The following is a 19352-nucleotide window of genomic DNA, read 5'->3' as shown; positions in this document are numbered from 1 at the left end:
TGAATGAATGAGTGAATGAATGAATGAATTTGCACACAAACAGCAGCAAAGGAAAGGAGTCAGCAGTGAGCTGGTTGCTTTGCTGGTATCGGAGTGGTCAGAGAGGATGCCAACTTCCCATGCTAGGGGGCAGAAGGGTAAGTGCCCAGATTCTCAGGCAGATGGGCCCAGTGGAACTCTCAAAAGCCTCCCACACAAGGCTCCCTCAGCTGTAAAATGTAAATCATTAACGCCCACCACAAACGATTGTTTTGAGGTTTGAATAAGACTGACAGTCTTTACACAATGGCTAAAATGAAGTTGGCTTTCAACAGGGCTTTCCCTCTTTTTCTTGCAGTGAGTCAGGCCACATCAACACCTTGGTTGTATGTGATCCTGGCTCTGTGACCACTGAGTGTGGTGTGAGCTTGCATCATTTACAAACAGAGAGAGGGAAAGAAAAAATGAATTAGTGATTGCCTAAACAGACATTCCATGCTAGCCAGCATTTTTTAAATTGTTTTGAAGAATACTGAATGATCTTTTGAAGATAGGAGGGTGCCTAATACCAATAGAGAAATCATATATCTAAAAACAGCTCCAACTCCAAATATTTTGTTGCAGTATCCTTGCAAAACATTTTCATCACACCCAATTTTGATAATTCTTCTTCTATGGTTTGAAGTCAGAATTGGAACTCACATATTTTGCAGATGAAGTGTCCTGATTTTTTGACTTAGAAAATATGGTCACCATAACTACTGAGTTAAGGAGGAGGAATTCCCACTCCCAGCCACAAATTCCTCTGCGTGTTTTCAGCTGGATCCTGGGATTGACATGGGCTGCTATTTTTAGTAATGAAACACTTGTATAGTACTTACTACCTGCGAGGCACCAACGGGAGTTCTACAAATATGCACCCAGTGAATCCTCTTAAAAGCCACACAGGCAGGCGTTATTTTTGACCCTATTTTTTGCAGATGAGGAAACTGAGGCGCACAAAGATTAAGCAACTTGCTAGTGAAGTGGTAAAACTGGATTTGAACCTAGACGGTCTGACTCCAGAATGCTCATAACCACTATTTCTTATTTGGCCTGCTATGCGGCATATGGCTATTAAAGATGTGACATGATCCAGGATTTCTACAAATGCGGTTTCCAGAATGTATTGGGAATACTCTAGTTGAGACTCAAGCATGCCTCTGAAACCTGCAGGTGATGTACCAAGCTCAGTGGTCCCCAAATCACTGAATGTCAGGGCCTGAGAGGTCCTAAGAGAGCAAGAGTCTGTGGCCCTCGTGTCCCCGACTTCATACATGAGGAAATTGAGGTTTGATCGAGCAAGAAAGTGATAAACCCAGATCCCCAAGATGTGACAACCTGAGTTTTGTGATGGTAGTGTTGCAGTTTGCAGACGACTTCTGATGTGACAAAAGGACCTGGGGCAGGGCTTCATAATTAGAGGCCATGAGAAACGAAGTTGAAGGGAGGGCCTAAGAGTCTGCACTCCTCGTGGGTAACGGCAGGTACCATGCGAGATGCGGAAAAGGGACAAGAGAGGCTTGAATGCGGGGACGAAGAAAAGCTGGAGCCAAAATAAGAAAGAAAAGGGAAAGAAAGCAAGGAACAAATGAAGAAGTGACAAGGGAAACCAAACCACAGGAGCCACTGCGAAGCCCGAGAGAACGGGGAGACGAAGCGCGAACAGAGACGCGCCGCGCAGCCGGCAGAGGTACTGGGCGGGCCTGGGAGCCGAGGCGCGCGGGCACTGGCGCGCATGCGCTCCTCCGGAGCCGCGCTCCTCCCCTCCCACCCGCGTGAGCGCATGCAATCTGCAGAACTTCTGATTTTCCAGGAAATGCTGGAAGTTCAAATTTTCTGTGAAAACTTCTCATTCTTAAAAGGCGGCAACTGATTCCAATCTGAGTTCAGGCCCCGCCCGCCGCCCGGCCAGGCTAACCCCATGAGGGCAAAGACAGGGTGGTGCTTGGTCTCTGCTGTATTCCCGCTGCCTGGCACAGAAGGGCACTCGATAAATATTTGAGTGAATTAAGTAACCTTAATACAGCTGGACTATAGTCTGAAAGGCAGGGCTTCCTTACAGAACCACAGAATTTGGCAATTCCTCCAGACCCTGAGCTTTGCAAGGTCCTAAGCTGCTGTGGAAATTGGGTGATGAATCATCATCACTCAGCGAGGGGAGGTGGAAATGTTCAACTGGCACCAAAGAATAAGTGGCCTGGGGACCCCCTGCCCGCCGGTGTGCAGGCGAAACGGTCCCCGTCCCCCAACGCCGGCCACCAGCGCCACAGCCAGGCTGGAGGGGCTGCTGGATTCCCACTCCCATGTCTCCCCCACTGCTGTTCCTTTCAAGACGCTCCCCTTGTCTCCTGCTTCCCCTTCAGGTTTAACTAGGCTGCACCTACTACCTGCACCAGGTAAGCCTGGACCCATGCAGGATGTCAGCTCTGAATCAAAGGTTATAATAGCCCGTGTCAGGTCTGAGGAGATGCAATTTGTTTATAGATGTCATTTCTTAGAAATGAACAATGTGATTTTGAAGTCTTTTTCTCTCCCTAAAATATCTTTTAAGGATGGCCTGCAGATCTTAGCAGTTAAGATCAAAGTTCATTTGATGAAAAAAAAATCCCCTAAAAGTTTCAGTACCTGAATATATAAATCTTGGTATTTCCCCCCTATGTTCAATATTCTAACGGTGTTTCAGTTAAAGACTCCTTCAAGCATGAAGACAGCAGGATGTGGAGGCATTCTGAACCCAAGTGAGCAGATGAGTCTCTTCTCCAGACGGGGTTGTGACCACAACCTTTCTCCTCTGTATCATGGCATACCCTCAGTTGACATCTACCTGGAGTGTGAAAGTGGTGGCATTTTGGGAGACAAAGTCTCTCTCTACACACATACACACATTTACAACACAGAGAAGTGGCCACTCTCCTAAAATGTCTGTTATCAGATAATCTGTCCTATTAGGTTCATAGATATTCTCAGATTAGTCAGGCCCCATGACCCAATTTTGGGGTAGGAAATCTGCTCCCCAGGTATGTAGATAATAAGGAGGAAATGGAGTCTTTTTACTCAAGGAAGTACAATGCAGCTTGTTTCTTTAACCTAGCTCTTCATAAATCCACTCCAAATGAGCCCTAGGCCAACTCAGCCCAGCAAAAGTAAGGGCGTGGGGCCTGAGAATATGGGGAAGAACATTCCAAAGAATGGGAGCCACCAGGTTACAAAGGTTCAGAAGCTGACCGAGGTCACGCAGAAGACACAGAGCTGGTGTCTGAACACAGGCAGCCAGCTCCGGAGTCTGCACTCTTAGCTAGGAAGTGAGAGGCCTTGGTCTTCCCTTGTCCATGCCATCCTTGTCCAGACCGAGTCAAGTACTTGTGCTGCCATGATTGCTAAAAACAGGAATCTCCTGCTCTCAGCTATGCCACCACTGCTTCCCTGTCTCTTTGACTTCAGCCTGGAATGGCAGCTACCTGAATCTCAGCAAGTTGTAAGCCCCCTGGCCACCCAGTCCCAGAAACCCTCCAGAACTTGCCCCACAAGTGCTCTCAGTTGTCAAGCTACTCCTTGCCTCCTGGATGAGCTCATCTGGAATGGAGATATTGGAACTGACTAAATCAATTTCCTTTTGAGCTTTTCTGTCTTCTGTCAGGCTAAAACATTCCCCAAAGCTAAAAAGCTTCCCCAAAGCATTACTCCTTGGGCTGACACTTAAAAGTCCTTTTCCTTTCCCTCTCAATCTGTACAGTGAGCCTCAGCAACCACTACCCACACATGACTCATGAGACATGAAATGTGGTCTGTCTGGATGGAGATATGTTCAGACACTGAAGGCTGAATATGAAAAAGGGAATGTAAAATCCCTCATTAATATTTTCTATATCAACTACATGTTGAGATGAAAATATTGTGGCTCTATTAGGTTAAGTAAAATAGATTATCAAAATCATTTTTGCTGGTTTCATATTGTTTCTAATTGTCAGCACTCCTGCAGCCTGTCCTTTCAAGATACCCACATACCATCTTGGTCAAAAGCCCCGTTTGTGAGCTCATTAGGCTCAAAAGCCACATGTTCTTGTTGGAGGATATATCTGAGATCTACAGCACACTTTGGGGAATTGGGTCTTTACTAGAGCTATTTAAGACTCTGTGAGTCTTTTAAAATCTATTCTCCAAATTCTGATTCAAGGTATTTCTATACACTATTGATCATTCCATTAAGAATTTCTTTATAATCCCTCCTATTTTCAGGTTATTCGGCTCATAGTTGAGAAACTAATTTATGATGACAACAGCCTTATTAGTTTCCTATGAATCTGAGTTTATTATTTTCTGAATGTGTATATAAAATGGCATATTTTTTTTTCTAGTTTTTAACTGTTACAGGGGGAAAATGTTCAAGAAACTACACAGCAGTGAGCCTGGTGGAAATTCAGACACTAATCACAACAGACATTTTGGGGAATATTATGAAAAGGAAGTGAAGTCCACTAGGACCTGAAACGGGTCTTGAGAATAAGCCTATCAAAATAATTGGTTTCCCTCAGATAGATACTTGGTCAAAATCACAAAGGGTAGACCTATGAACTAGGGGTTCCCGGTTGGGGGCACAGAGCAGACATGAACTTACTGCAGGGATTCTGGGCAAGAGGTCTCCTTACTTCCACTGGTTTCCACTGGAGCCCCAGAGTCCTTGGGCTAAGAGGTCGCTGGCATAGGCGTCAGCAGCTGAGAAGGGAAAGAAAGACCAAAGGGCACAAGGGCAAGAAGATTTTTAAAGAAAAAGAAAAAAAGGAAAAAAGGTCAAAGGAGAAGATCCTGTGTCTATAAAGTAAATGGAAGACATTTTCTTTTGACGCTGGTGGACAGACACTGAAAGCTATCTCCAAAGAAATGCTAAGATGTTTTCTAGCACTTTCCTGGGGACAGTCTCAGTATTTTACACTTCCTATTCAGACCTCAACTTGGGGGAACAAATGGAAAAGGTAGTATCATGGTTTCACTTTCAATCCTGAGACAGAAGGTTTGATTTGCGACTGCAGAGTCTAAGGGGCTGTGTGGTAGCAAAGCTCGATAAGGATTGTGTATTAGCTCTTTTTAGCAGAGCCTGCCTTATTCTACTGCTGCTTTGTATAGTTCCTTTTTCTTGCCAGCTATATCCACAGCTAGATTTTCTTTCCTTGTATGCAGAAACAAAGCCATATACTACTTTAAAAAGCCTTCTGCGCTTGAGAAGAAATTTAAGAGGAAATCAAAAGACAGAAAACTTCTGCAAACAAACACTCATGCCTCATGTACGCAGGCAAACTTTCTGCTTTTCAACAGAGGAACCAATACCTACCCTGAAAGCCTGTTTTCATTCAAGAAACCTTACAGTGCTCAAAAGGGCAATAAAACAAATTCTTAGATTGAGTTCTCAAAAGGTGGTTCTTAAGTCTCTTTAAAAATTTTTTAAAGATACCCATCGAAATTAAACCAAAAACCTAGTCACAAATGCAATGCGGGATACTCGATTAGATCCTGGTGTTTTAAAAAAGGCATTCTTGTGACAACTGGGAAAATCTGAATAGGGGTAGAAGTTAGGTGATATGATGAGATTACTGTTAATTTTCATAAATATAATGTTATCAGGATTATGCAAAAGTACTAGGGAGTAAAGTATGGATGTATAGAGAGAGTGTAACTATAACAAAATGTTCATAAATACGTAAATAAATCCCCATCCTGAATTCTACAGCCCAAGTCAGGTTTCCCCAACCCTCTTCTGCAGATGATGATACTGAAAGCAATCTTACGTGACTGGTAACTGTCCTGTCCTATATAACTTCACATGTCTTAGCAAAATTACACTGGACAATGCATACATGTCACATATAAGAGATCACCCATGGGGGCTCCTGGCTGGCTCAGCCAGAAGAGCATGTGACTCTTGACCTTAGGATTGTGAGTTTGAGCCCCATGTTGGGTGTAGAGATTACTAAAAAAGTAAATAAACCTAAAAAAAGAGAGAGAGGTCACGATAGCTCTTCATATCTTCATAAAATTTGCTTATCTAATCTTGGGTTGGGAACGCATGGATTTTGAGTCCGATGACTTCTGTCACGTTTTCACTTCCTTCCTGTGTGAACTTGGACAAGGTACTTAACCTAACCTTTGTTCTCCTCCTTAATAGTCTCTATCTAAAAAAACTGGTGTGACAATTAAATGAAAACAAAAATCCAAAATACTAAGCATAGAACCTGGCACAGAGCATGTACTCAATTCATGACAGCTATTATTATTATAACAATGGGTCTAGTTTTCTCATAGGAATACACCACACTATTTTGACTTAGAGTATCTTTTTCCTAAATAAAAACACACAGACTCTGAATCTTGATTGCAGCAAAAAAAAAAAAAACCCAAAAAACAAAAAACAAACAAAAAAAACATGAACAGGTCTCACACAATAATATGAGATAATAACTTAAAAAGGAGAAATGCTAGACAAAAACTGTCTCATCTAATGTCCAGATTTAACGCGCTGTATTGTTAAAAAAAAAAACCACCATGAAAACACATCAGTGAAAGGAACTTTTTAAGAAGTAGTATATGGCTTTGTTTCTGCATACAAGGAAGGAAAAATCTAGCTGTGGAGATAGCTGACAAGAAAAAGGAACTATACAAAGCAGCAGTAGAATAAGGCAGGCTCTGCTAAAAAGAGCTAATACAACAGTTCTTATTGAGCTTTGCTACCTGCCTGGCACTACCTCAGCCCTGTCCATGGGGTATCCTGACGATGCACCCCAGCACCCAATCCTGCTGGCTCTACCTTCCAACCACATCCCCCTACCTCCCATTCAATGCCCCTCTCTTGCAGTCATTTCTTATCTGCATTGTTCCTATGGCCTCCCCAGCTGGTCCCCCTGCTTCTCCTTTGCCCACTCTACAGAGTGTTCACAAAGCCGCCGGAATAATTCATTTACACGTTCCAGTCATTGTAATTTCACTCCCGTTCAAAATCCTCCAAAACATCCCATTTCACTGGGAGTAAAAAAGTCGCAGTCTTTAAAGGGGCCCACAAAACCTTCTCTCTAAGTCCTAGCCCTGACTGTGTTTACAACTTCATTTCCTACTACTTTCTGGTACAATGGTCTACTTGAAATCCCTTAAATGCCAGAAGCTTGGCTTAGGGTTTTTGCTGCTAGACCCCTGCCCGGAATACTACTCCCCCAGATAGCTGCCTGGCCCACTCAAGTCTACACTCAACTGTCATCCTTTTAAAGAGACCCCTCCCCTGACTACACAGTATAGAACCCTAACCTGAAGAGTATAGAACCCTAACCTGTATGCAACGTCATACATTCAGCCCATGGAGGACTATGTCGCTATAAAAAAGGAATGAGGATGATCTCTATGAACTGATATGGAATGATTAACCAGACATATGGTTAAGAGACAAAAACGAGGTACAAAAGAGTTCATAGAGTATGTTACTATTGTTACTGTTGTTGCATTATCTATTTATATCTACAAAAAGAAACAAAGATAAAACAGAAACAAGCAGTACCTATTATGACAGAGGGAGAGGGTAGGAATAGGATTTCTCTGAGCATATCTCTATATGGTTTGACTGGCACTATATTAATATTTTACATATTTAAAAATTAAATCAAGGGGGGAAACCCTAAAACTGAATAGAAACAAAACAAATTAATGCAAGTATATATTGAGTTGATAGCATAACCACTCAGAAGAAAAAAAATTAATCCAAGTAATTTTAAAAGACAGTATTCTGTACATATACAACAGGATATATGGAAGAATAAAAAAAACTGTGAAGAAACTTTGAACTGTATTTAGTAAAGTTTGTGCTTGGTAGTGTTCTTGGTATAGCAATTACGAAACTATTTTGTGTTTAATGTATATTAGGAAAACATACTGATTCTATGAGGAATAGAGTTCTCACTGTGGCAAAGGGAGATACTAATAGGGAATGGAGGAAGAGAAAGATGAACCAAACTGTTAGATTAGGCTTAGCGGTAACAGGATAAACTTATGACTTTGTGAACACTCTATTTCCCAGCTCTGAGAACTGACAGCCTAGAAACCATGACTCCAGTAGCCTTGAGCACACCTAGCACCCAGATATTGATTTCTAAGTCCCATCTCCCACTAAAAGGAATGAGAGAATCTAATGATTACAGGCTGAGGCAGAAAAGGTACAAAGGAGTCCAAGACATCCTTCTGTGCCAGAAAGTAGGAAGTTCTCAAACACTGATGGAAACATGGCAAAGAACACGGAAGCACAGAGGGGTTCCCATTTGCCAAAATCTGGATTACCGAGCATCAAAATAGATGACAAAAATGCCATCTTAAGAAATATCCATGGGTCCATACTTATACTAAAAAAATAAAATTAAAAAGGAGGTGCAAAAGTTCTTCATTACTGAAGAATGTCAATGATGTATAAAGAAAAATGGGGATAGAGAACTGCCGTCTACAAATATTTTAGTGGACTTGGGAAAGAATCACCACTGGATGCTAAAACAGCTAAAACATTGGATGAAAGATTGTTGCGGAACAGGGGAGTCACACAATCTCGAAGTGTCACTTGATAAGTCATGTATTAATACAAAGGGGAACAGGTGCCTCTGTGATGGAGAAATCTGGTGGATCACCTTAACCAAATAACCAAAGTTAAGGTCTCCAATAATGGGACAAATGGACTGCATGTGCTCTCTAATGAGATGCACAAAGAAGGACACGACACACCTATGGAACATTCCTGAAAGTTTTAACCAGGATCTAATCATAAGGAAACAGACCATCCAAATCTAGGGACATTCTATAAAACTGGTCCAGACCTTTCAAAAATGGTGATGTCATAAAGTACCAAAAAAAAAAAAAAAAAAAAAGAGTTGGCAAGTTTTAGATTAAAGGGGATTAAAGAGGCAGGACTACCAAATGCAGTGTGTGATCCAGGATCAGCTTCTGGACTCTATCAGAAAACAGTATTATATTGATGGTGTATTTCCTGACTTTGATCATGGTTTCATGGATTCCTGGTGACATACTGTTCTTAGAAGACATATGATGAAATATTTACGGGTAAGGTATCATAAGATCTACAACTCTCAAATGTTTAGACAAAAAAAAAATTGTGTGTGTAAATAGAAGTAAACCAAATGTGTCAAAATGTTAATAACTGGGGATTCCAGGAGAAAAGTGTGTACGTGTTCAGCATACTATCTTTTGCAACTATTCTAAAGATTTCCAATGTCCCAAAGTTTTAAAGAAATAAAAAGAAATATTAACCATGCCCACTCCCCTTTCCTCTGCATTACTAATCTCTGTATTAGTAAGCGTTTACTTTACCACCACCCAACATCTAGATATTTACTCATTTATTCACTTTCTGTCTCTCTCCCCGACTATAATGTAAGCTTCGAAGAGGCAGGGAAGTCTGTTTCTTGTTGTAACCCCGGTCCCTTGTACAGTGCCCAACACATAGTGGACCCCCAGTAAAACTGTATTCAGTGACTCATGTTCACAGTCTCAGAAGTACATGTTATCATTACCCTCCCTCACCAGTGAGGGGTGCTCTCTCTCTCTCTCCCAAGGCAAAGATAGTGAGGCTCACAGAAGTTAGGTAACCAACGGAAATTACAATTCCATATAAGGAGCAGGGCCAGGGTGGGAAGCCAAGCACTGACTGGAGAGCTGATGCTCTTTATCACGGGTGGGCTGCTTCTCATTGAGTCAGGCTCCGCCCGTACCTGCATCTCCCCGTTGTCCACAGTCTCAGGGGGTCCTGTGATGGCATCCGCCCTGCGATGGCATTCCCACCTCCGATGACTCGCAGCTGCAACCCCTCCTCCATACTGCTGCCAGATTATTCCTCCTAAACGCATGGTTCTGATTCTGTGAGGCCCAGAAAGAATTCTCCAAACTCCCATCCGGGATGTGCAGGGCTCTCTGCCGTGGGGCCTCCAGCTCCCACCAGCACACTTACGCTCCAGGGACACTGAATGACTCTCAACTGCCAGGTTCACCCTGCACACTGTGCTCCCGTCTTTTTCACCTCTTGGAATCTTCTCCCACGTCATGGCTCATCCACATACCGTCTAGCCTTGGAGGCCAGGTTCAAAAACCCTCCCCTTCCAGGACGTTTTTGCGTCACAAGAGATACTTGATTCACAAAATACGTTCTTCGCTCCCTTCCCTGTGCACGGCCATAGCACTTTATGCTCAGCCGGTCTTAACGACATTTACTTCTGTGCCTTAGACCGTAGGACCTTTGAGATCTCTCAACCCCTCCCTGCTAGGCGGGCCTCCACAGACACATACCCCATAGGCACTCCGTGGAAGCTGAGTGCAGAATGAGGACTGGAAGATTGATCTGTAGTATGTGCAAAGGGGCCCCCAACGGGAAACCCTCAAGGAAAGAAGAACTTGTTAAGCGTTTGTTACTACGCTCCAGGGGGTTGGCTATGACTGTGTGTGTAGGGGTTTATAAAGGTGGGGAGATAAAAATGGAGACATACTTATTTCGTGGGGCTGTTAATTTGGCTGAGAAGTGGGAAAGGGATGAAAGCAGTTCTAGACGCACAGAGTTCTTTGACATTTTCAAGGGAGGGGAAAGGAGCACCAGCCGCCCTGCTTCGGAATCCTGGGGCGATTCAGACATTTCTCTTGGCCGGTCCCTGTCCCAAGCCCGGTACCCTCCCGGCAGGAGCGCAACTCAAACGCGGCGCGGCGTCGGAAGGGGGGGCGGGGGAACCAATCGGCTGTCGCGGCTCCTGCGCCCCACGCGGGGCGCCGCGGATAAGCCGCGTTCTTTGGGTAGGTGGAACCCGCTGCCGGGAGCCGTCCTGGGAGAGCTCACCGGCTGCGGAAGCAGTGAAAGGGCCGTCCAAGCGCTCGGCGACCGTACCCCGCGGGGGTGGTGGGGGCGACAAGTGGCTCAGCAGTCACTGGAACCTCAGCAGAGGCACACCCTTCCGGAGGCGTGGGGTGGTGGAGAGGTGAAAGGCCTTGGGGGAGTTCGGGGTTAAGGATTCTTAAGAGAAGAAACTACTGGAGAAGTGAGCGAGCCGGAGTCCCGTCCCTATTCCAAACGCGGATTCCGGTGCCTAAAGTCAAGGTTGCCTCCTGACTACCCACGGGAGACTTGTTGAAGTGACAACTCGGCCGGACAAGGTCCGGCTGGCTGCGTTTCTTCTGCCCAACCCAGTTGTGGCCACCTCGAGCCCCGCCCGTCCACCCAGCCCCGGAGCCCTGAAGCCACCGACACCCCCAGCGCTGCCCAGTCCCCGCCAGGGCCCGGGGAAGGCCTCCACTCACCGAACTGGAGCACCAGGCAGACCACGCCGAGGACCCCCGCGGCCCAGCCCCAGGCTACCCCGGCGGTCATGGCGCGTCCGGCGGGCCTCTAGGGCCGGACTGCGCAGGGGAGTACTAGTAAGTTCTCGAGCAGCTTCCCGTGGTTCTCCCGACCCCGGGGCCGGCCCCGCCCCCGGACCCGCCCCCGCCCCCGGCCCCGCCCCGGCCCCGGCCCCGCGCCTCATGGTGTCCTGGCCGCGGCTGCTTCCTCTGCCGGCACGTCCCCAGAGCCGTTCCGCCGCCTCCCGTCCGCTCTGCGAAGCTCTTCCTTCAAAGTGGCTTGCGTTTTAAAAACCAGGCTTATTTTCGTTCCTCCCGCTCTTCCAGCACTTTTCCTGGACGTTTGGGACGTGACGGAGGCAACTCCGTAACTGGGGGTGTCGGGGAGGAGGAAGGGGAAGCTGTGGCCAACCCCCCCCCCCGCCCGCAAAGCTGCGTCCCACTCGGCTTGACCCTACGGTGACAGAAGAACTCTGCCGAAGGACTGGGAGGCTCCGAAGCACTTCCTTCAGCGTTTTCCAGCAGCAGCAACATGCTAAACAAAAGGAAACGGGACATTGTGGGCAACTGCTAGAACGTGCGGGGTTACCTGGTGCAGCCGGTCCCGCCGGTCTCAGTCAAGTTCAGACCACGTTTTCCTTAAGCCTGCCACCCCCACCCCCAACCCTCTCTTTCCCCGGAGCTGGGACTTCTAGCCTTGGGTTTCTCCCTTCTCAGTTTCCTCTTTGTTTTCCTCTTCCTCCATCTCAGCTGTGGACTTTCCCTTAGGCTAAGGAGTCAGGTCTGGTCGCCCCCTCACTCTTCGGCCTCCTCTGAAACCTCCCGCCCCAGCTGCGAAAGGCACCTAGAACACTCCGTGCTGGTGGTTAGTCTTTTTTTTTTTTTTAAGATAGATTATTTATTATTTATTTGTTTGTTTGAGAGAGAGAGAGAGAGAGAACGAGCCGGGGGAGGGGCAGAGGGAAAAGCAGACTCCCCGCTGAGCAGGGAGCGGGACTTGGGGCTCCATCCCAGGACCTGAGCCAAAGGCAGCGGCTTGACCGACCGCGCCACTGAGGCGCCCCCTAGTGGTTAGTCTTCTTGACGGGCTTGTTCTCCCTTCAATCTGACCCCAGACCAAATGACTCGCAGAACCAGCTCCTCACGTGGCTTCCCTGTCTGCCCCCTTTCAGAGGGAAGCACATGAACTGCCCCTGCCCAGCTGTGGGAGCTAAGGGAACTCTGAAGCTCTTCAGGTGAACAGGACACCTTGCTGTCCTTATAAACATCAACGTGTCAGTTGTGAAACTGAGTGGAAATGTGCTTTATTGTTGTGGTCATCTCCATCCTCCTCAAGTGAGGATCACAAAACCACTCAAGACAGTTGAACTGTACTGTAAGAATTCATTAGTTCTTAAGTCAGGCATAAGGTTTTTTTTTTTTTTTTAAAGATTTATTTATTTATTTGACAGAGACACAGTGAGAGAGGGAACACAAGCGGGGGAGTGGGAGAGGGAGAAGCAGGCCTCCCACGGAGCGGGGAGCCCGATGTGGGGCTCGATCCCAGGACTCTGGGATCATGACCTGAGCCGAAGGCAGACGCTTAACGACTGAGCCACCCAGGCGCCCCCAGGCATAAGGTCTTAAAAGGTATCTAGGGGCCCCTTGGGTGGCTCAGTCAAGCACCTGACTCTTGATCTCAGCTCAGGTCTTTATCTCAGGGTTGTGAGTTCAAGCCCTGTGTTGGGCTCCACGCTGGGTGGGGAGCCTACTTAAAAAAAAAAATACCTTAAATCTTAAAAGGTATTTCTGTCAGTGAAATTTCTGGGACCAATGTCATGTACCGGGAAGCCTCTTACCTTAAAACCTTCCCTACCATTTGTAGATATTGAGAACATGAGGCAGGTGAAGTGTATAGCACAAAATGTGAGAAAATCAAGTTTCTGTTCTGTCCGGAGCTGGTGGGAACTCAGGCCAGCTGAGAAAGGTAGGATGGGGTCAAACTTTTAGACACTGGAGAGCCTCTCAACGTTTTTGAACTGAGAAGTGATAGAACAGCAAACATCTGCTGAGCACTTACCAAGCCAGGCCTTGTGTTAAAGTGCATTACCCGAATTATTTTAATCTTCTTGCTCTCCCTATTTTCAAAGATGAGGAAACGGAGACTCAGAGAAGGTAAATGACTTGCCCAAGGACACACAGTAAGGGGCAGAACTGGGAGTCCAACTGAAGTTAAATCTAAAGAGCCACTCTTACCTTCTCATACAGGAACAGGATGCAACTTTTGGATAGGCGGCCATGCTACTGATCGGACTAGCCAGCAGGCACGGTCAGCCCAGCATGGCTGGGGAAAGTTCTGCCCAGTCACGTGGGGCGGGAAGTATGCCTCAGGTCATGGTCTCCAGCCTTTGGGTGAGGAATGATTTGTTAGGTCTTCTTTGGTTAGATGCTCCTCTGACCAAGACCAACGAGCAGTGCCAGCTTTTTCAGTAAGAGAAATGCTGGGCTTCTGTCAAGCAATTTTTTTGAAATATTTACATCACACCCAACGTGGGGCTCGAACCCAAAACCCCAAGATTAAGAGTCACATGCCCTACTGGCTGAGCCAGCCAGGTACTCCCTTCTACCAAGCATTTTTAGAGGAGCTTCTATGCATGGTCCAGCAGACTTTATGAGTCAAAAGTGGCTCGGAAAAGTGGACCTGAGTTAGGCAATGGGCCAAAAAGGCTCTCTTCGTATACTGAAGACTTGCCCCCAAAAGAGAGTGGATGTATTTTTCATCCTGTGGCCAGTATTGAGGTCCAGTCTTATCTGCTTGTCACTGTAGAAAATCATGAACCAGAGGTAAGAAAGGAGGGCTCATCCAACCTGCTCACGTGGCCGGAGGTAGCTACTCTTCCTAGCATGTCCCTCTCTGGTACTCTGGCTCTAGTTTTTGCCAACCTTGGAACTATCCCCAGGAAGCTTAGAAATCCCAGGATGAGCTGAGCAAAACACTGCTCCTAATCTTGCATACATGGAAATTGTCCCTGCCTCTTGTGGAAATGTACATCCATTTCCCTTATATAAACACTGGGCAGATTTGCACCAAAGGCGTAGATGGGTAATCTTCTTCCACAATACTCCATTTCCCTTTTTAAAATGTTCCCTGGCAGGGGCACCTGGGTGGCTCAGATGGTTAAGCGTCTGCCTTCGGCTCAGGTCATGATCCCAGGGTCCTGGGATTGAGCCCCGCATCGGGCTCCCTGCTTGGAGGGGAGCCTGCTTCTCCCTCACCCTCCTACTGTTCCCCCAGCTTGCGCTCTCTTGCTCTGTCAAATAAATAAATAAAATCTTAAAAAAAAAAAAAAGACTTTTAAAAAAATGTTCCCTGGCAGAAAGCATTTGGGAGAAAAATTAGGCAAAAGTAGAACGTTAAGATATAACATGGAAGCATTCTGGGTACCCAAGGGATAAACAATCCCATTTCAACTCCTGGCCAGGCCAGCAGCTGCAAGAAGTTGATAAGGATGCAGCAGATGCGGCTGCAGAGCAGAGGAAAGCACAGATTAAAGCCTCTGAAAGGTTTGGATTTTTAAAGAGAAAAGGAAGCGCCTCCCTCTGCTTTTTACCTGCATATTTCTTTTGCATATTCTGTGCAATGTAAAGAATTACAGATCATGTATCACTGCTGTGGTTTTAATCATTCTATCATTCTCATTTTGCAGAAGTGGCCAACTCCTCCGTACCACGCCAGCGTTCGAGGGACGCGGGGAACGTGGACTGGCGTGCTGTGCAGGAAGGCACCCTGAGCAGGAAGACACAGCTCCTGTGCGGTTCCTGTATCCTGGAAAATGCTTGCTGACAAGTCCAGGTCGGGACAACACTCCATCGTTTGGGAAAGGTGGTGTGGTCTTGCTGCGGAGGCCCTCCGTAGCCAAGGGGAAGGTTATTCCCTGTTCCTGCGCTCCTTCTCCATCAGTCTCCTCCCACCCCTTCCTGTCCTGTCCCCCTAAAAAGGAAAGCTGGTTAAGGAGCTCTGCCTTCTGAACCTGCCTATCAGGCCTCCAGGTGTGTGGTGTGTGCACAGATCTGGGGGAAGCATGGCCTTGACAGTCAGGGTAGTTGTGTACATTTACTATGATTCATCTTCAGCAGATGGCAGTAAAGCGTCTTGGGAAAGCCTTTTTTGTTTTGTTTTGTTTTGTTTCCCCCATCATTTGTACAAAGGCACTCTTTAGGCTGGGGGCAGGGCGGGGTAATAAAGGCTGCAATTCTTGACCCTTGAGCCTAGCAGGCCAACACAATGCCAGAGGCAGAACTCCACGCTCCCAGGGCGGTTTCACGGAGAGAGGCTGGTTAAGAGAAAGAAGGACAGTGGGCTCCAGTAACTGCAAACAGCCATATTTTCAACATAATTTACTACAGGTCTCTGAAGTGTATATAAAACATTTTAGTGCAACATTTTACAAATAGTTCTCCTTTAAAAAAAAAACCAAAAACCAAAAAAAAACCCAAAACAAACAAAAAAAACAAACCAAAAACAGATCAACAGCTCTCTACATCATGCATGGGTAGTTTCCTTACCCTACCTGTTTTTTCAACAATAAACGCAGAGAAACCATTGTTTGAAAAGAATACGAAAACCTGCTACAGAGACCCCCTGATGGAGGAGGGTGTGGTCATATCCATGTCCTGGGATGGGCCTAGCACCGGGTAGTTTTTCATGAATGCAACATTGTAGCTGTAGATAAGTCAAGAGTACATCTGGTAGTTTTCCTCTCCTGGTCCATGGCCTAGAACTCCTGTAGGCCGTGTACAATGAGGTCTCCAGCCACTGGAGGGCACCATTACCACTCATCTGACACCACATTTCCATAGAAATGGCCAAACAAGGTCCTGGGGATTTTCACAGAAAGTTGCAAAGCTCACCCTTTGATGGTATCCCCCAGCCCAATAGAAAATACACGGGGACAAAAAAAAAAAAAAAAAAAAACCCAATTGTTAAAATACTGGCTTCGGTTTCTTTTCTTCCTTTCAAATTTCCTGCAACTGCTTCACATACTTAATTCCGTGCATTACCTACTTTTCTATAGCTGTGAACCAATGCAAAGTCAGCTCTTCTTAGTCCTCACACGCCCAGTCCCGGCCGGCCCTCTGGCATCTTCCCCTTCTCACGGAGGAAAGTAAGTCATCTTCCCTCATTGACTCAGGCTACAAATTAGGGGCCAATTTTCCACCGAAAGCCCCGGCGCCGGAAAGGAAGAAACGGGGCAAAGGACTGCCTTCTTCCCTCACGGCCGAGCAGGTGGACTCTACGTCCGAGGCGCTGATGCAGTCCACGTGATAAATGGGAGTGAGCACATGAGGCAACAGAGGGATGCAGGTGGCTGCCTGCACACGGTCTCAGAGGAGAGCACTGGTGCGGGCGCAAGAAAGGGAGGCAGGTCTCCACAAGCCTGTCGGTGGTCTTGCTTCCCCTCAACTACGCAACAGCAGAGCATCCGATGAGCACCCCCACGGACCCCAACACGGATCAGCACCCACCTGGCCTCCCGGGGCGTCTGTTCAGCCTCAGAACAATCATCTCTCTGGTTAGACTTAGCTCCAGAATCCCTGGTGGCTTTTTCTAAACTGGGAATTCCCTGGGGAGTCAAGATGCAAGTTTAAGAGGAAAGGAGATGGCGCTCTTGACCGGCAAAACAGAGAAGCGCCAGGGCATGAGCACGCCTCCCATGGAGTGCGCAAAAGGCAACACTTGTAACCCACGACGGCGTGCCAGGGGAGCCAGGGGAGCCAGGGGAGCCAAGCACGTTGCCCCATAGTGTAAAGGAACAGGGTGACACTGGCTCTGCTGGGCTTCAGTGGGCATTCGAATGAAAAGCCACCATAACAATGAACAACCAAATCGCCTGAAACCACAAACAAGATCTAAGAAAGGGGAAGGCAAAGACCCACACAGCCATGTGATGACTTCCCGCTGAGACTAGGTCGTCTGAATGGGTCACAAAAGGGCCGTGTCTGGACCTCTCCGGGGCAGATATTCTCATGGCAGTAAGACCCACGCAGACAGAAATGGTGAATAAGAAAGACACCGTTCTCTTTGAGGAAAATCTACCCGGAGGGAAGAAGAAAAACCTAGTCTTCATACCTCCAGCGTGGCAGTTATACCTCCCCTGGTCTCCAAGGTCAGGCTCTGGAAACCACCCCATCCCACCACTGACCCCTGCGGGAGCTTAGCGCTCAGCCCGCCCCGTGCCCTCCAGGTACGTGGTGTCCTGTGGGTAGCTGCTTGGGCCCCCTGTGGTCAGCTCAGCACTGTCCCCTTTTCAGGCTCCCTGGCCACTTTCCCTTAAGAGTTTGGCAAAGCACCTTAAAATGGAAGCCCCCCCACTCACAGTTATCAGTTAGAGACATCTGGTGCAGAACAGATCAAGCCAACAACTAGCCTTTTGTCCTTCCTTCCCTAATCACTGGCTCTGATCAATCTGAAAGTCAGTAGCTGCTAAAAGCAGTGTGTTGCCCACTTTAGCTGGCAAAGTGTGTGCTGTTTGGAGCTTCTGACTTATTCTCCAACAAAGTGGGTTTTTTGTTTTTGTGGGGGTTTTTTTGGGATGAAGCCTATTCTTTGCCTCCCTGACAGGCTGGTCAGGCACCATCTACTCCTAATGGGGTTATGCAGGATTTCTGTTGTACGTACACAGTTCTTTGAAGCAAAATTCAATGCTTTCATCTTGACTACTACAAAGTGGTTCCAACCACTCCAGCTGAGGGAAAAGATAAGATACAAATTGGGCCCACACTACACATAATTTTCGAGTCTCGTTAAGAAAGTAGAAAACGTTTGGGTGTGTTCTGATCCGTGGGTAGCATTTTCAAGTACGCAAAAACAATAAGTCTTGGAAGAGATTCCTTTGCGCCATAAAGTTCATCCCTCCTTTTGCCATCAGTGGTACCTTAAAGAGAAATTCGTCCGTCACGTTACGGAATCCAAAAAGGGTAAACCAAAGGGATTTAAAAAGAGTCCATTACAAAGAATAAGAACCCCTGTCACATCTATATGAGAATACTATATAAATCAGTGAGTAGACACGGCACCTGGAGCTACTCACTACATTACCGGAAACAGAAACAAGGAGCCTAGTTCTGCAGGATAAGGACATCTGCTCCAAAACAGCTAACCAACCAGGACTGCCACTGAGAGGCAGTCTGTCTCTGTGACTGATCGGGGACTTTGAACACTTCTCAAGTCTGACAGTTTTCGGGCAAGAGCACTCCAGAGGTTGGGTGCTGTCTGCTGAGCGATCGCAGAGCAAGAGGCAGGAAGGGAGAGTCTCAGCTCCTCTGTGGCTGAGGTCCGCTGGGCTCCCCTTAGTCTATGGCTCCTGGGTGGATACTGAGCACAGGGGGCTCCAGGCAAGTGGGGGAGTAGTTGAGGTGTGGCTCTTTGATCCACAACAGGGGCACCCCATTCTTCCCATCCGAGTTCTTGCTGGAGTTCCGGCTCTTGAAGCGTACCAATAGGATGGTGATGATGAGGATGCCGAAGATGGGGAAAGGGTAGAAGAAGACAAAGTAGAAGAGCGCGTCATTGGAGCAGATGATGGACTGCAGGGTGGAACCTGGAACAGAGGCAAGACCGTGAGGGCTGGGAGCCTGGACCGCCGGCCCTCGTTCCCGAAGCCCTCGCCCAGCCCAACCCAACTCCCGCCCCCACCCTGTCTTTCCCCGGCTGCTGCTAAGGGAGGGGAGACCACCCCCCTAGCCCTGTTCACACAGCAGCGCCTCTTCCGATTCCCAGCTGAAGTTCATTCAAAGCAATGCCTCCGTCTCCCGCGGGGAGCCAGTACTGTGCTTGGAGAGCCATAGAATCAAATACAGTTTATTGATTGTGAACCCAACTGCATCTAGATGGTGGAGCAGCTGACCACCCCAGTCCGCACTGCCTGTCTGGTGATACTTCACATGTCCCTATGCACTCAGTTCTGCTCCAAACGTCCTTCTTTGGGATGGGACCCGTTCTC

General features: G+C 47.2%; 2 protein-coding genes across 5 annotated transcripts in view; both read right to left on the bottom strand.

Moving 5' to 3' along the window:
- The window catches only part of CD58 (CD58 molecule), a 39825-nt gene extending 28333 nt beyond the window's left edge, over positions 1-11492 (bottom strand). Inside the window, exon 1 of one of the 3 annotated variants that reach the window (XR_013447960.1) lies at positions 11332-11491. Coding sequence is in view for 2 of the 3 variants with exons in the window: in XM_036091803.2 (XP_035947696.1) it covers positions 11332-11401 (70 nt within the window). In the remaining variant the exon portion in view is untranslated. Of the gene's footprint in view, positions 1-11331 lie in introns of all 3 variants that reach the window. The other 2 variants (XM_036091803.2, XM_036091802.2) reach the window with 2 other exon arrangements.
- Positions 11493-15732: 4240 nt separating this feature from the next.
- IGSF3 (immunoglobulin superfamily member 3) overlaps positions 15733-19352 on the bottom strand; it is a 90872-nt gene continuing 87252 nt past the window's right edge. For both annotated transcript variants that reach the window (XM_036091800.2, XM_036091801.2), the window contains one exon: positions 15733-18950. In XM_036091800.2, the coding sequence (XP_035947693.1) occupies positions 18700-18950 (251 nt within the window). In that variant the 3' untranslated portion in view covers positions 15733-18699. The remainder of the gene's footprint in view (positions 18951-19352) is intronic.

The sequence above is a fragment of the Halichoerus grypus genome, chromosome 5 (genome assembly GCF_964656455.1).
Source record: "Halichoerus grypus chromosome 5, mHalGry1.hap1.1, whole genome shotgun sequence".
Taxonomy (NCBI): domain Eukaryota; kingdom Metazoa; phylum Chordata; class Mammalia; order Carnivora; family Phocidae; genus Halichoerus; species Halichoerus grypus.
This window is presented reverse-complemented; position numbering and strand designations above follow the sequence as displayed.